This window comes from Apostichopus japonicus, chromosome 21 (assembly GCF_037975245.1).
Source record: "Apostichopus japonicus isolate 1M-3 chromosome 21, ASM3797524v1, whole genome shotgun sequence".
Taxonomy (NCBI): Eukaryota; Metazoa; Echinodermata; class Holothuroidea; order Aspidochirotida; family Stichopodidae; genus Apostichopus; species Apostichopus japonicus.
Window position 1 is genome coordinate 9,919,642 of NC_092581.1, and position 16,330 is coordinate 9,935,971.

A 16,330-nucleotide genomic window follows, 5' to 3' on the forward strand; every position below is an offset into this window, starting at 1 on the left:
AAGAACTTCCCCTGAAAGCAGTTCACCTTGATAATTTCCTAAACCAAAATCCCATGACAATGCAAGACTCTTTCATTAAGCTGGACAAAATCAAAAATTTATTTTCGTATCAACCGATGGGAGCAAAAATCGAACGTTTTTTAAACTTATTAAATTTATCATTGATTATTAACTACTAGCTCATTTCCCTTCACTAGGAAAGGAGGGAAAAATTCTGGGGGGCTTCCTCTGTTTGATGAAGTCTGCAAAACATTTCCAGTCATATAGTTTAGGTGCACGGGACAACTGGTGATCGGTGACAACCAGACGAGAGACGGAAAAAGCAAAATTCAATTTCATTTTGAGTAAATACACCCCAAAAGTTACTGGTTTTATGATAATTACTGTACTTGTCTCCCCCTCACAAACACACCACGTAAAACAACTGGTAACATCTTAGCACACATTTGATCATTTATGTGCTATATTATAAGCTACAGTTTTGACCTCTGCATCGCATTTATACTGTTCTCGTTAATAGACCTTCGGAATAACGATAGCTTGCATTTGTCATCAATTTACTCAACAAAATAGAGAAATGTAGACCCTAAAGTTCCACATCTATTGGGCTTTCATAAAATACATAAAAAATACATAGAATGATCAATATTAAAGGCATTTGTCACCTCCTCACAGTCCAAGCATTTATTTGTTGGTGTTAATCCATTGTTCTGTCACTTTGTATTAGTCTGCCAAGACATTTTACTTAAGAACTCTTTTATCCTCTGAACCAAAGTACACCCACGATATGTATGAACCAAAGCATTAGTTATCCTGGACAGTACTTGTTTAACCAGATGGGGCAATTCCCTTATTCCTCTCTTAACTGTCATCCTCCCATATTATGCTGCAAAGTCACTCGTTTTGACGGTACAAACACAGTTCCTTACCTATATCTGATAGAAACATGATATTCATACTACACATACTGACACTACCAGTGCTCTGAAGCGGGAAACGACAGTACAGTATTACATATAGAAAAATTTGTCCCAACTGGTTGACTTGTCTGTTTAACATTGTCTTGTTTAACATTGTCTTGTCTGTTTAACAAATCTGTTGAACATTTTCCAATTTTATGCTTTGGCTTGCGAGTTTCTGATCCACATGTTGTGTGACAAGTCACTTTACTGAGGAGGTTCTTATTTTGAAAGGTTAATATCTGATACACTAAAAGTGATAACAAAATGTTTTTGATTATTATGTAATAAAAGACAACTATCATTTAGTTCTGACTATTTCAACTAGGTGGTAGTAGTCCCACAGTGTCTGTAGAGTGTGTACTGACTAGCAAACTTAACAGCGATATTTCCCACTTTCACAATTCTGCGTGTTTGTTACTATCTCTTTAGTTATTGTGACAGACCTGTGATTAATTTATTTGCTTATTATGTATGCAAGTATCTCTGAGCAGATGCCGACATTTTTGAGATGCTGCATCCTACGGTTTAAAATTCTACCTTGGTGAGAAAACCATAGAGACGTGATCAAAATGGCTGCTTTCTCCATGGAAACGGTTTTGAGCATACATGTACATGCAATCATACCATTATACAGCATATTCGCTGGTGTCTACTCTCCCCCCCCCCCCCCCAATAAAACAAAACAAGATATAATTACTGAACTGTTAACACCAATGATGCCTCTTACTTATATTGCTTAAAACCAGTTATTAAAGTAATAGATCAAATCCCAAAGATCTTTTTGACAATTTTTATTAACCTTTTCTATTTTGATCATAAATCTTCTACCAAATGATCAGCAATTCATGCTCCCCATCGTATCAGTCTCATCAATGTTAAATGTCAGATAATGAACGAAAAATTAAACAAGAACCGGCTTGCAAATAGCAAATTATGATGTAATATCACAGAACACATCAAAGTTACTAGTGGGGGAGGGGGGGGGGTTAGTCCAATCTATCATTGTATACAGAGGCCCCAGAGAATCAATGCAAACATCAAACTTTGGGGCATAAAAAACAAAACAGGCAAAAGACCAAGAAGGAAAATTGGTCTTCCACACAATATAAACATTTGAAATGTGTTTTACGTTCCACAGGATTAAAGTGCTGACATTTTAAGTTTTGACCTACAAGTCATCCATTTATATATATGCCATTACTACGTATTCTGCCGTTCAGGCAGCAGACTTCGCATGCCACGGTCTAAGCATAACAGATTCAGGTTTTCGTTTTTACCCAATTCTGTTTCTCTTTTCAACCTGAGGGTTGTTAGATAGGTTTCTTTTGTTTTATAGTCTTGTTTGTTTGTTTTTGTTATATTTAGTGTATATTTTTCTCACATGTATGGATATTGTTGCTGTTGATATTTTTACCTTTTCATTCAACTTCTCTGTGTTTTGTTTTCACTAATATTTAACTGTATTCTGTATGTAACTTTAAAACTTTGATTTTTTTTTGTGTTTTGCTACAGGGCGACAAATTTCCATATCTTATGGACGAAATAAATCTCTATCTATATATCTATCTATCTATCTATACTAAAATCTATGTGACAAGGGAACAACGAGTATACAAATTGGTGATGTCCACGCAAGATCTTCATCTATGTCATAATTAGAGTCGTGAATGTCTCACATATGAACCATTTTAAAACAAACTTTTGCTTTAGTATTTATGCGATAATAAGTTCAGTGACTAGTGGTGATGGTAACTGCTTATTTAATCCCTTGTTGACGCTGTCTAAAACTAAACTAGAACCAGCTTGCGAATAGCAAACATGATGTAATATCACAGAACACATCTTTACTAGTGGGGAGGGGGGGGGACCCGGGGGGTGCTAAAACCAGGTTTGGATGATCACCAATGACAAGCTTACCTGTCTCATCACAACCTCAGAATTCTCTCTCTATCCTACCTAGAGTGAATTGGTGACATTTTCAACAATATAAACCAGGTGCAACCGGTAAGTATCGGGTCAATAACCCTTGCACCGCATTCTCAACATGATCCAACTTTTGACATTTTCTTTGATACTACGGTGTTCTGTACGTGGCTGTTAAGAGAGCTCTTCAGAGCTGCCTTATAGGATAATTATTCACTTAACACCATCGGCTATATTTACATCAACAGAACAACCTTACCACCCACTCCCCCCCCCCCCCCCCTCTTGATGATTCAAACAAAACAATGATTTAAGTTTTGATCTAGCAAGGAGAAATCTCATCATCCGTGACGTTTCCATATTTACATAAATCAAAGATGTTTGACCTCGGCAATCATGCAAACCGCTTGAACAAGTCTAGAGATTCATACTTGACTGGCCAGTACATAGCTGATCGACCAAGCATCCACTTTACACACTTAAGAGGTATTCATGTATTCTAATGTAATCACTACAGTATCATTTTAGCTGTCATACTAGTCACACGGTAGCATCATTAAAACCTATCTTCTTGTCATCCAAACATCAACTTGTCATATAATTTCATGATACTTGAATCCTTAATTCAGCACATATCCACCATAAACTAACTATGCCAGGTAGATTAGATCCAATACCCATCACATAATGATACTATTCCACATGCTCAGGGCAAATTCACTCCATCACAAGTACAGTAGCTAAACATTCCAAAAAGTCTCTGAATTATGTGGAGAAAGTGAGTTAAATTTGTCCAAGAATTAAGTGAGATTTTCAGCTCTTATTTTTAGCACTTCATTGTGGGCATAAACCATGTAATTCACTGGTAAAGATTTTACAGTAAAGAATTTTTTTTGTACATGAAGTTCAACAAAGATTAACTTTTTGAGTTATCAAGTTTCAAAAGTTTTCTGACTTTGACCTCTGTTGAAACCAAACGACAACTGAACATCAGATGAAAGAATAGGGATTCTTGTACTCGATACGACGACTCCACATACCAAGTATAAAGTTAATCCACCATGAGTTACCCCATTTACAGGCAAGTGTCACATACATACAAACACACACACACAGGCAAACATACCATCACCATCGTCGCATAGATTCCTTCTGCCTCTGGCAAGGAATTCAAAAATGATTAGATAAGTTCAACGACCCTGTGCATGCACATACACCACCAGGACGGATAATAAGCAGCACATGAAGAAGAGTAACTTGTTGTAGAGAGCAGCACTTCTCAAACTACCAACAACAACAACAACACACAGTTAAACAACACCTGAGAAACACAAGGGACAAATGCACATACAGCAGCAACATGAACTTAAGTCATGTCCTTTGGCTATATGACGGCTTTGACAGTGCAGGGTATAAATAATTTAGCGTTCAAACTTTCTGTAGCAGCTGTTGAAGACTGGATAAATTTTGTCTCCTATAAAAACATACTCTTGGGGTTCTGTTGTTCGAAATTTTTGCCGTAGATCTTTGCATTTGTTTAGCAATTTTCCTAGTTTTGTTTTGCATAGCTTTCTGCAGATATATTATTCCCCGTAGAGCAAAGGGGGGAGATTACTGAATGGAAGAGGTCTTACCGTGGGGACCAATAATTTCTTGATTTCTTCAGCTGCTCTGGCTAGTTTGAGGTTGGCCCTTTCTTCTGTATCTTCCACTGATATCAGGACATGAAGCTCTTCCTTGAGATGTTCCCAACTTGAGTTGGCTTTTAATCTGTTTTGTTCTTCCTATTTAGAAAGAAAAAAAAGAAAAGGGTATATTTTAATTTTTATTTTATTTTCACTTTCTGTCCTGCAAATTGGTGGTTGTAAAGGTATATTCAGAAATCCATAAACAAGTATTACTAGGGCAGCTATATAAGGGCAGCTATATACTTGCATGGTCTCCCTTTTAACTGTGACTAATATAACCACCCCCCCCCCCCACCTCCAAAAAAAAATTGAGTATTTTGTGGAATAATAATTAGATTCTATTCCTCTCTTAAATCAAAAATGGAGTTTCTTCTGAATGATAAATTATTGCCTTTCAAATTTCCCCAGACAACAGATATCGCCTTAAAGGGAAATTCCTAAGGCAGCCTAATGTTATCTTTTTGTCAGTTCATACTTCAAATGTGATACGTTCCTATGGAAAGTTTGCTTAGCTGTCAATGTTCTAGAATGCTAAAATTGCATAAAAAAAATGCAAATTTCTTGTACTAATATTTTTCTTTGAACAAGTGAGTTATATATTATGATGAATGACCAGAACACTTTTTTGCAGACTTGCCATAATACTGTTGCCAGATGCAATTTACAATATAATTATAAAATTTGTAATGTATCATATCTCTGCCTGGATACAAAATGCTATGAGGATGTGATTGTATGACCTAAAGATACAGAAAAATTTCCAGTTTATGTTATAAAGCAGGGTTGTCCAACCTTTTGCAGAGGAGGGCCACATGGAATGATTATGATGAAGGAGGGGGCCGCATGAACCCTACGCTCGATTTGTCGATTTTTTGCCCGAAGCCCAAGGCAACGAAATGTGAGCACTGCGCGCAGAGCGCACTGATTTATTTTCCTTCCTGATAAAAAAGATGAATAAAGTCCAGCCGCCCACCCCCCCCCCCCCCTCCGCTGAGAGTGTCACACAAAATGACCTGTATGCAGTTTTTTGGACCCAGAAGGTTCGAATGATTGATTATATAGCTTCAAATTGTTATCAATAAATCTGCTCACTAAAATTTTGCACCGTACAGCATCTCTGGCGGGCCGGACGCAACCCTGCGACAGGCCGGACTGTGGCCCGCGGGCCGTAGGTTGGACAACCCTGTTATAAAGCAATCGACTCCATCAATTGGTTTATCTCCCCATAACATCATATGAGATGTCTCTGTCTCTCTTAGGACATATACAATAATAAATATTGTCCATTTATAACTGCATTTGCAAATGTTGAAGCAATCCCTACTTTCTTTTTCAAAAGTTATAAAACTGTGACTGAAACTGAAATGTATCCTTCAGTGCAACAGTCATTGTTTGTTATATAAATATTCTATCAAACTGTTCCAATTTCTAATGTTATTTCAAATTCATCGCTACAAAACCAGCTAACACGTCATCAGTCAACTGACTATCCTGTCTTTGATCAATAAAATCCTTCTACTTCTCCTTTATGAATATTCAGGATGGGTCCTGTCTTTGATCAATCAAACCCTTCTTCTTTTCCTTTATGAATATTCAGGAAGTATCCTGTATTTGATCAATCAAATCCTTCTACTACTCCTTTATGAATATTCAGGATGGGTCCTGTCTTTGATCAATCTAACCCTTCTTCTTTTCCTTTATGAATATTCAGGTCCACTATCCTGTCTTTGATCAATCAAATCCTTCTACACCTCCTTTATGAATATTCAGGTATTTACCTAAATCTTTTCCAAAAAGTCAAATTTCTGATTTCCAGAAAGGATTTAACCGTACCAGTCGATACAGTAAACAAGTTCCCTGAAATCCCCAACAAACAGAGTTTGTCTCCATTTGTTAACAGTTTCTTGACACCATATGACAAGAAACCCGGCAGGTATTCAATGCTTCACTTGGTCAAAATGTTAAAGAGAGGAGGAAGGACTTCCTTCTGGGTATCAAAGATGCTACATCATAAACAACTCTGGTATAGCGGTTTCCTATTTCCTGGTAAGTCGATCTCTCTCTGATCCCCGATCATATTAACTTAATCTTCAAACGGCAACGTATACTTAACAGGGATTACATTGTAATCCGTACCACTCGTAACTTAAATTCTGAACTGTCAACAGTAATTCTGTTTGTGATCCTTTCGAGGGGTTACCTTAAAACGAAAGCATGAATTCCGTTTGGGCACTACTGTCTGAACTAAGTCTGATGAGCAACTCTACCTGACACAACGAGGCAGGGGATTACAAGTACAAGTAGTTTCCCTACTTTCGGGAGGGAAACTGTTTGTATAACGCTAATTCTAATATCGTCTTTCTGATCACCGATAGAGCTGGTTTACAGGGAATTGCTTTATTCAATTATTTAAGGTCATCATCATCAGTGTTGTACCCAAGTGTAGCATCCAAAAATTTACCAAAATATTTTCAAAATGTTTGGTTTCCAGGTTTTCGAGTCTCCATCTTATTTCTCAGACATCGGAGATGTGTTCGGGTTTAGATGTGCCACTGAGGCAATATGCTTTACTTACAGCTGTTTAAATGATTGTTGAAAGCCGAGCAACTGAGACCATTGTACGACTTTCTAGCATATTTAGGGGTCAACACTAATGACCTGTAAGTTACAACTCCCATAAACAGTGCATATTATTAGATGCCTAAATTTGTAAACATCGTTAATGCCTATAAATTTACTATTATATAATTCACGCACATTAATGTGTTATAATTAATAAAGAACTGAAGTGACCAGGTTGCAGTGAATCAATCATTTGGCACAGAGATCTTGGGAAAGTTGGAAAATCCCTGCTCATGAAATAAACGGTGAGTGTTCAGAAACTGATGTACAAGACTAGGCTATAGAGTACTAACAGGTCTTCTATGTGTGTAAAGACTACAGTATGTTTATTACTGTAGATACTTCAATATTATAAGATATACTATGAAAGATAATGACATTTTTGTTATTAGTTTGTCAAGCCCAATAATCATAATAATCACATACACCTGAATCAACACCTAGGGAAAATTTGTAATGGTATAGTCCAGTAGTTCGAGATTACCGAATCGTTGTTCGGACTGCAACCAAAATCAGTTGTGAAGATGGTTCGGCTGACGACAAGTTAACTTCAAATTGGCATTATAACTGAATACGCCCAGATGGGTAAAAATAATCAATTGCTATCACCTCTCCTCCCCCCCCCCCTGCCCTCCAAGACCCCAAGCTAACTAGTGTTCTATTCACCAAACCTACACATGGTCTCTCCTACAATGTACATCCTACTGTGACATACAGGTTATTGCTTTTTTGCTAAAGTTTTTACTTTAACAACCAAATTTTCTGTTTGGACAACCAGGCCTCGACAGTACAAACACAAGACAAGAAGCCCAACCCCCCCCCGCCCCCTTTTCTTATTGTTGACTACATTAGACAGCTATGATGTTTGTGCAACTTCCCTTCTTCTCATCTGCTCCCAACTGTCAGATGGAATCATGTCTTGGGAATTTTTTAATCAGTCTCCTTCCATATATTTTCCTCATATATATATGAATGTTCAATATATACATGTTAGTCCGTTGCCTCGTTTGATATGTGCCGAACGTAACCCGTCGCACTTTTGGGGAGGACAATTTTTTTTTTTCCAATCGATGAGACAAAAGCGAATTGGACATGCATGTATGATACACAGCGGTATCCTAATCAACTCCAAACCTAATTTTCTCAGTCAGGTGGTTCGTCCACCAGACGAAGCCATTCAGCCAAATATAAGCTTCCTTTTAAATGCATTCTCTCAAATTAGGATTAAAAAGAGAAGAAGCTGCCCGGCTAAATGGTTTCGTCTCACCTTAAGCCACTCCCAAGGGCAACTTCGGCTGATGAATTATACATGGCCTTCCCTGCATGACAGATTACGACCCGAGATAGGGATAGGGAGAGGCAAACGATGACAGCACATCCAAAACCATGTCAACGACGGGAACCGAAGAGTAAAACGCCCGATTTACTGTATACTGAACTGAACAGAATGATGTTATGCTTTCAATATTCTTCAGGGATACAGAATGTCTCCCAAAATTTCCGCCGACGGAGAATTTTGGCATCTTGTTAAAAAAATTACCTCCGGAGAAAAAATTATCTCTACTAACATATAGGCTTTTCTACTGTCGTCCAGGGAGGATCATTTTCTTCACAGTTAATAATACGTGGAGAGCACAATGTAATCTGGTATGTGAAGTTACAGGCTTAAATATGTTTTCTCATATGTTTGAGCCGAGCATTGTTAAGTCCAACACATGTTTCAGAGTTCAACATTTACTGATATAGAATGATGAAAGTACGAGCAGCTATTGGCTCCCGATCTACGGTCAAAGCAAAAGAAAAATGCATGTTTTTGCAGTAGATGTGGTTGAACAAACTGATTTGCTTAGATTTCTTCTTGAATATGAAAGCTGCCTGAATCAGCCGTTCACCTTGCAGATATATTGTTCACAATATGAACTTATAGGCGAAATATGAGAAAAGTTCAAATTATTTCCTTCCTGTGTTCTGAAAAGTTGGCTGTAATTTCTGCAGGGAATCATAGTGTCGTATTCAAATTTTTGTGTAACATTTTTGAAAGTTCTCAACTTTGCGAGTCTCTCATAAAATACTGTACAGTCTGTACTATGGTGTCTGTGTACAAACTACATCTTTGCACCTGGTAGAGAGCAGATTTCGCCCATTTTGCATTTATACTGCATGGTTTGCGATGCGATATGAGATGAGAATATGCCCTGCACTTGTCGATCATGACGATAGAAATAAAAATTGTTTGGGAAACTCAAGATCTTCATGTATCTTCATGTATCCCAGATGATATAATATTAAGGACATATGCTGTCATTAGGGGAACTTGAACAAGTTCAGAAATTAGACAAAAAAGGTTCTTCTTTGACGGTCTAGTTTCTTGCAGCATATTTGGATGGTGATTCTCAAACGACCTTTGACATATTATTCAATATCATTTCATTAACCGAGTTCATGCGAGACAAACTTAATGATCCAAAGGAAATAAGGTAATTAAAGTAATTGTGAACGTTTCCTCTCTCATTGATGGTAGAGATCAATAAACCATGTGTGTGTGTTGAACAGCTCTATGGACTCTTATAATTGTTTATCCAGGTTAACGCATGAGAAGTGGGAAGGAACATTAACACTTCCAGTACTAGTACAGTTAACACATAACCAGGAGTATATATTACAAGATAACACACTAACTCGGCCAACAGAAGAAAATTCATAGTTTCTTTCAAACTTTGACAATTCCAGTAAAATCATTAGAGAAGGATAGGGGGGAGGCACAGAGAAAGGAAATAATAAAAAAAAAATTCTTGGTACAGGGGCAATTATGTAAACTCATGAAATTTGCGTAAAGAAATATTTCCCTAGAACAAAATTTTCCATTCAGATTTCGTCACTTGGTACAGTTATACAGATCAAGGTTATCTGGGTGATCAAGTTAACCTACTTAAATTGTGTATAAACTGTCCTGTCATCTTTTTATGGTAGCAGGTTAACATAACATCCATGTAGAACTAAACTGAACCTGGTCACATTTTCATCAACGTGCCCAGTTACAGAGAGTTTCCCCAGTACAGCCAATGTTGAAGAGTTATAGTAAGTAGAAGAGCTGTAAAGCGTGATAGACCATACTAAACCCAACTTTTACAAGAAATTCTCAATTTTTTTCCCTGATATGTTAACACTGTATTTTACAGTAGCTAATTGAGCTGCTCTCAATTTAAGTTTAGTATTGAAATTTCAGAAATGTTAGCCTTCTTGTCTTTTTTCTCTTTTTCCCATAAAAAGGTAAACTTGTGATGAAAAAGCAAAATTTATCTCTTACATAATGTACACAAACCAATAAATCGATGTAGCACTTCAAGTTGTCGATTTTCTAGACCCTTTGAGGCTTGAGAGTGAAAAAGCAGCCCTGCATAACTCCTTGAGTAGGGCAAAGTTTCGCTATTACGTGACGCAGCAGTGTCGAAATTGGTTAGTGTGAATTAATGAATTGTCTCCTTCCATACGACTACTGTGCCATCTTTAAAAACCTGTCTTCCATAGGACACAAATCTTAACACCTCTGTGCTTCATTGCACATCAGACAAGAGGCAACAAGAAGGGGAAGTGGGAAATTACTAGCCAAAAGGTCACAAGCATGCATATATATATATATATATATATATATATATATATATATTACTACAATTTCAATTAAATACATATACATATATATATATATATACATGTAAATAGACACTGTTTTTAATTAAGATTATCTAACATTATTGAATCTGCCTTGGGGGTTAACACCCTGAGTAAAGAGGGATTTCACCTGCACACTTTTCCAAAAGATGACAGAAATCATAGAATTTGGACACTATTCATTCAAACCACAACTTACACAGGCTACCCTGTTGTTTAGCGTGTATTAGTTAGGTCTAGACCCATGTCACTACTTTACACTTAAGTACAACAATGCAGATGATTTTCAGGAATTATCAACGTTTTATCAACGTGACTATTCCTTTAACCCTCACAAAACATGGTTTCCATGCTGGTAAGTGGTAAATATGTTTAGGTTTAGGTTTAGACAACAACAAACTTAGTTTAGACAGCGAAATAAGTTTGCCCTTTTCGCGTTCATAGGGGTGATCCACAATCACCATCACATGGATAGGGTTTCAAAGACACATATGTTGGCATTCTGCCCCCTTGAGAAATACTATTAAACTCAACTGGACTTGTACAATGACAAGTTAATCTGACAGTCAGACTTGGATGAATGTTAATTATACTGCATTACAGCAAGTACAACTCTCGTATTTAGACCAGAAATCCAAAAGGTTAAGTAGCTGATTCCCTTGCCCATAGGGAAACATCTTTAAAACTACTGTGGTTTCAAATTGACATGATGACATTTTCATCCTGAAGTTACTGTGTTTACACTTAGGTACAGAATGTTTTAAGATCCATGGGCATTGACTAACATTTTTGTAAAAACATGAATCACAGCATGAGTCATCAAAAGTTCTACCTCTCTGAGATATCATGTTTTGTAAGGCTTTCACAGTTTGACCTCTGATCTCCACCAGTTTTAATAGGGTTGTTGTACTCACCACAGGTCTTTATTAACACTTTAATCATAAATAGCAGATCAAACTGGATTGATGTCATAAAATCAGCTTCTTGCATTCAATTTTGGATATGACATGCCCAGATATAAGATCCAGACATGTTTCCCTGCTTGAGATATATCTGTTCACAAGGTTTCAGTTCCACCTCTGGTGATCCCACTGACATTTGACACCCATCAAAAACAATAGGGTTCTCATACTCAATACAGGGGGGGGGGGGTATCCAAATGCCAAGTATAAGATCCCTCAAGGTTACCCTTCTTGATATATCATGTTCACAAGTGGTGTCTCATACACAGGCATCCACATATCACATAGATTCAGACCACTCTTTTATTTTCTCCTGGTCATCTTCATTTAGCTGACATAAACTATTTACACAATAGGGTATGTCCTTCCTGTTTATCTGGTCTTGGGGGTAGCGTTCAGGTTCAGCTGGTGAGAATCACTACTTTAGCTTTTTCCCACTGGTGCTTCTTTTGTGTGGTCAGGGATTTATCTTAAGCTTTGTTTGCTGGAGAATAGAAATTGATGCAAGTAAGCTTTCTCCACAGAGTTACTCCAGCTTCCTCTTCATAATATACTTGCTTTACATTTTACTCTTATACTGTACTTTACTTCATTACTTTGCATTTTACATTATTACATAGTACTTTACTGTTATCCCTCTATTCAGAATACATTATACTAGTGTTGGATCTCTAAACAATATAATATTTCAGGAAATCTTACTCTACTTTGTGTTGTGTTTATTTATGCATCCCCTGTTATACGCACACCATCACAATCTTATAGATTCCATCTGCCTCCCGCAAGGTCTCCAAAAGGGAGAGGAATATCGGTAGCAATAGATGGTAAAACTTTGTACTTTTAATCCACATCCAGTAGAGTATATTTTAGGGACAGTAAAACCCCTCACCAGATCAGTCTTTCCTAATATGATTTATTCCATAAGTACATCATGCGACATGGACAGTAATAACATTATTCTAAATTACATAACAGCTGCGGAGCTTGTAGAGTTTGACAAACTTTAATTAGCTGTCCTACTGCAAGACTTCATGGTATTTATTTTTTTTCCCCCGTCTTTTTCCGTTTTAATTCCGTCAATAACCAAAAGGAATGTTTTGGACACCCTAAAAGAAAACGTGGCAAAGATTTCACTCTCTGTAGACAAACGGCTTTGCCGAGGAACAAATAACTTTATTAAAATCCATTTTCATATTCATATGCCCGTAGGGTAAAAACCTGTGCAATGATGAAACTAGTCAAAATCTTTTAAACCAGTTACATCGACCGAACAGTCTAAATGAGAAACGTTCGGTGTGAAAGCACTGTACATGTACGAGAGCGGGCTCGGGCTTATACTCCCCCATAAAGAGATCCATCACACTGGGCAGAAACAAACATCCCAGGGAGGTGTTTATCGGTGAAAACAAACATCAATAGAGCATTTTTATTTGCACATTAAGGATCAATTGATGTGGAAAAACGTCACTCTGCCGAGGATCTATAAAACTACACAAAAGACAGAGCTTGGAACTTGATTAGTTTGTGCAATTCATTTTCTAGGCACTTAGGGGGCCATTGTACTTTTTGAAGATATCAGTCTATAAATGTTTATCATTTCAAAATGCCAGAGAAAAAAAAAGAGCAAAGGAAAAGGAATAAACTCCACAATGAGATCTTAAAGACATTCTGCTATTTGGATTTTTGGGGGGGGCGATGACACAGGGGAAGGATGGAGGGGGGAATGGGGGAACTGGCTGTAAAGGGAAAAAAATCTCTTCCCAAAGATAGAGGTTCCTGAATACTACTGTAATGTGGTTTTTATTGATGACTGTATTAAATACCAATCTAAGGTTAAAAGAAAGTCCAGAGGAAAATGTATTTTTGACGAGCAATGAAAGAGGACCATAATCCAAGCATGCTAGTGAAAATTGGCAGTCAATTCCGACCTACCATTCTCGAGATGACAGCAATTGAAGTTGACAAGTTGAAGCAAACAGGTGTGATGTCATAACAGAATAACGACAAATTAGTATTTGATGTTATTCTTGAATTTCTCATTGAAAACAGCTATCACAGTTTGGTACCTTGTTAATTTCACATTCCGCCCCCCTTCTCCCCCCCATAGGTAACATTGTAACCCTATCCAATTCAAGGTCAAAACAATGAAGTGAAAAATAATAGAAAAAATTAACACTATGCTGCCAGTGTGCAACTGTGACATCACACCTGTTTGCACACAAGTTCACTCGAGTGCTAAAATCTGTGACAACTTCAATTATTTGATAAATTCCTTGATAACGTCATGTAAAAATGGAATGCAAATTTCACCACGAGGCTGAGAATGCGTTTCTCTCTCATTTAGTCATTGAAATTTACCTTTTTCTCTGGAATATACTGTTAAATACATAGCTCTCGCAAATACAAATTTTCTATTTTACATTCGAAGAAGCTAGATTAGATAATGTCAGAGAGAGAGAGAGAGAGGCCAGTATCGTGAGAATGATGTCATCGATTTTATAAAGCTCCACTTATAAGAGTCTAACCAGGTTAATCGTCCGAAGAGTCAAATTAACATAATTTGATTACCGATCAAATTTCTCAGAGCTCTGCTTGCTGACAAGTCGGTGACGATAACTGGGCTATCGGCTCGACGTAACAGAATCAAGTTCAAAAGAGATGAAAAGGTGAAAAGGCAAATTATCGGACCGTGGAGATGAAATCTAACATGACTGCCTCAGATTGAAAGTACTTTGCAGCAGGAGCTAAATTGTAGACAATGCAATGCAAAGCAATACAATACAACACAACAACAAAACATACAGTACATTTTCTTTTGTGATCTTTGATCACTTTTTTTAATTTTTAATTTTTAAAATTTTTTTTAATTTTTAAAATTTTTTTTAATTTTTAAAATTTTTTAAATTTTTGTTGTTGTAATCTTTGATCATTAACTGAGAAAAGAAATGCCTGTGCGAGAAGTGCTTACCTTTAATTTGTCCCTCATTGAGCCTTTACCTCTAACCATGATTTTGCATCCTGTTTCCTTTTCTAATTGCTTGGCTGTCATTCCCCTAGGACCAAGTATTCTTCCAACAAAGTTGAACTGTTTAAGAAAATCGTGAGAAGACGAAACATTAATATGTGTAAAATTTACATAATATCCCGCCTTGCACACTCTTTCATCATCACCAAGTAACAGTTTTGCAGGGCACGTGAAAGGTTCACTCCCCTGTATGATGTTATCTCATTAAAGCAGCTCAATAAGTTTAAAGCTCAACGTCTGCAAATGTTTTATTTTATCGTTTCCTCTTGGGTTTGCAATATTTTGCAATTAAAAGGGGCAAAAAAATACTCTAGGGGCAAAGAAAATGACGCTGTTAATTATTCACTCACTAATTAGCAATTCTTGTGCGAAAAAATGTCAACCTGATCAACTGGTATCCTATTTCGAACAATCAACCTTGGTACATTTTAGTAATATACTTCTGCTAATTATAAATGATCAGACGCAAGACGATTGAGCAATACAATTAACGCAAATGTGCGACTTTTATAACATGAGCTTACTACTGAGGAGAGTATCTAGTGATGCTTGCACATGAAATAACTAGACACTATGACCCCCTTCTCTCCCTTCCCTTCCCCTCACCATAATTCCTCCCCCCCCCTCCCACCTTCCCTACTGACCCTCAAATGCATTCCAATCAGTTCTACCAACTTATCACACCATGTAGTCTTAAAAATTGTTTATCCACATTTTCATTTTTAACTATTGTGAAATATTTATGAAAACCTTGACCATTTTTCAAACTTTACTTCAAATTTCTAATGTTTAACCATACATAATAGACCCCACCCATTCTAGGTTTTCAACATTTGCACAGACTATATTTAAAGCATAGAGAGGTACATGGGGGAAAGAGATTAATAAAGAAGAAAGAAAGAAATAAGTTCTGCACAATTCTATAAATGAAGCGTAAGAAATTTGTAGATAGAAGGAAAACTGGAAACAGTAAAAAGAAAATCAAAAGAAACATGTATGTTTTTACTAAATGTTTACTGACAGATTTTTGGACATCTCAAGGTCTATGAATTTATAAGAAATGTTGCCATTTTTTCTCTCCTTTCTTTGCTTTTGGCTGTACTCTATTTTATTAGTAAGAAGTCCTCAAGATTTTAGTCTTTGAAAGACGTCATTCAATCGGTCCTTGAGCTGTAGGCGGAGCAATTATCGTTCTACCACAATTAAATAGGGAGAAACCTATCAAAAGGACAGACTTCAAAGAAGTTCTGATATTAAAATTTTGACTTTTGAATGAGCGCATAAATAAAATATTACCATTCCGACTTGAAATTTGAACAAATGATGCAAAGAGTTCCTCGGAAGAGCTTTACTCAATCATTAGGAGGTCACGATTGTGCATACATAATGAGCGTTAATTCTTTTCTTTTCTGTTTATTTGCCATTTCCAGTCATTAACCGTTGTATTTAAGTATTGTTTTTAATAGCTATATGCCGTGC

General features: G+C 36.8%; 1 protein-coding gene across 9 annotated transcripts in view; it reads right to left on the reverse strand.

Moving 5' to 3' along the window:
• Positions 1 to 16,330, reverse strand: part of LOC139962807 (KH domain-containing RNA-binding protein qki.L-like) — a 91,600-nt gene that overhangs the window by 48,542 nt on the left and 26,728 nt on the right. For all 9 annotated transcript variants that reach the window (XR_011791366.1, XR_011791365.1, XR_011791364.1 and 6 more), the window contains exons 3-4: positions 14,795 to 14,911; positions 4,520 to 4,669 (exon numbers count right to left, since the gene is read on the reverse strand). Coding sequence is in view for 4 of the 9 variants with exons in the window: in XM_071963152.1 (XP_071819253.1) it covers positions 4,520 to 4,669; positions 14,795 to 14,911 (267 nt within the window). In the remaining 5 variants the exon portion in view is untranslated. The remainder of the gene's footprint in view (positions 1 to 4,519; positions 4,670 to 14,794; positions 14,912 to 16,330) is intronic.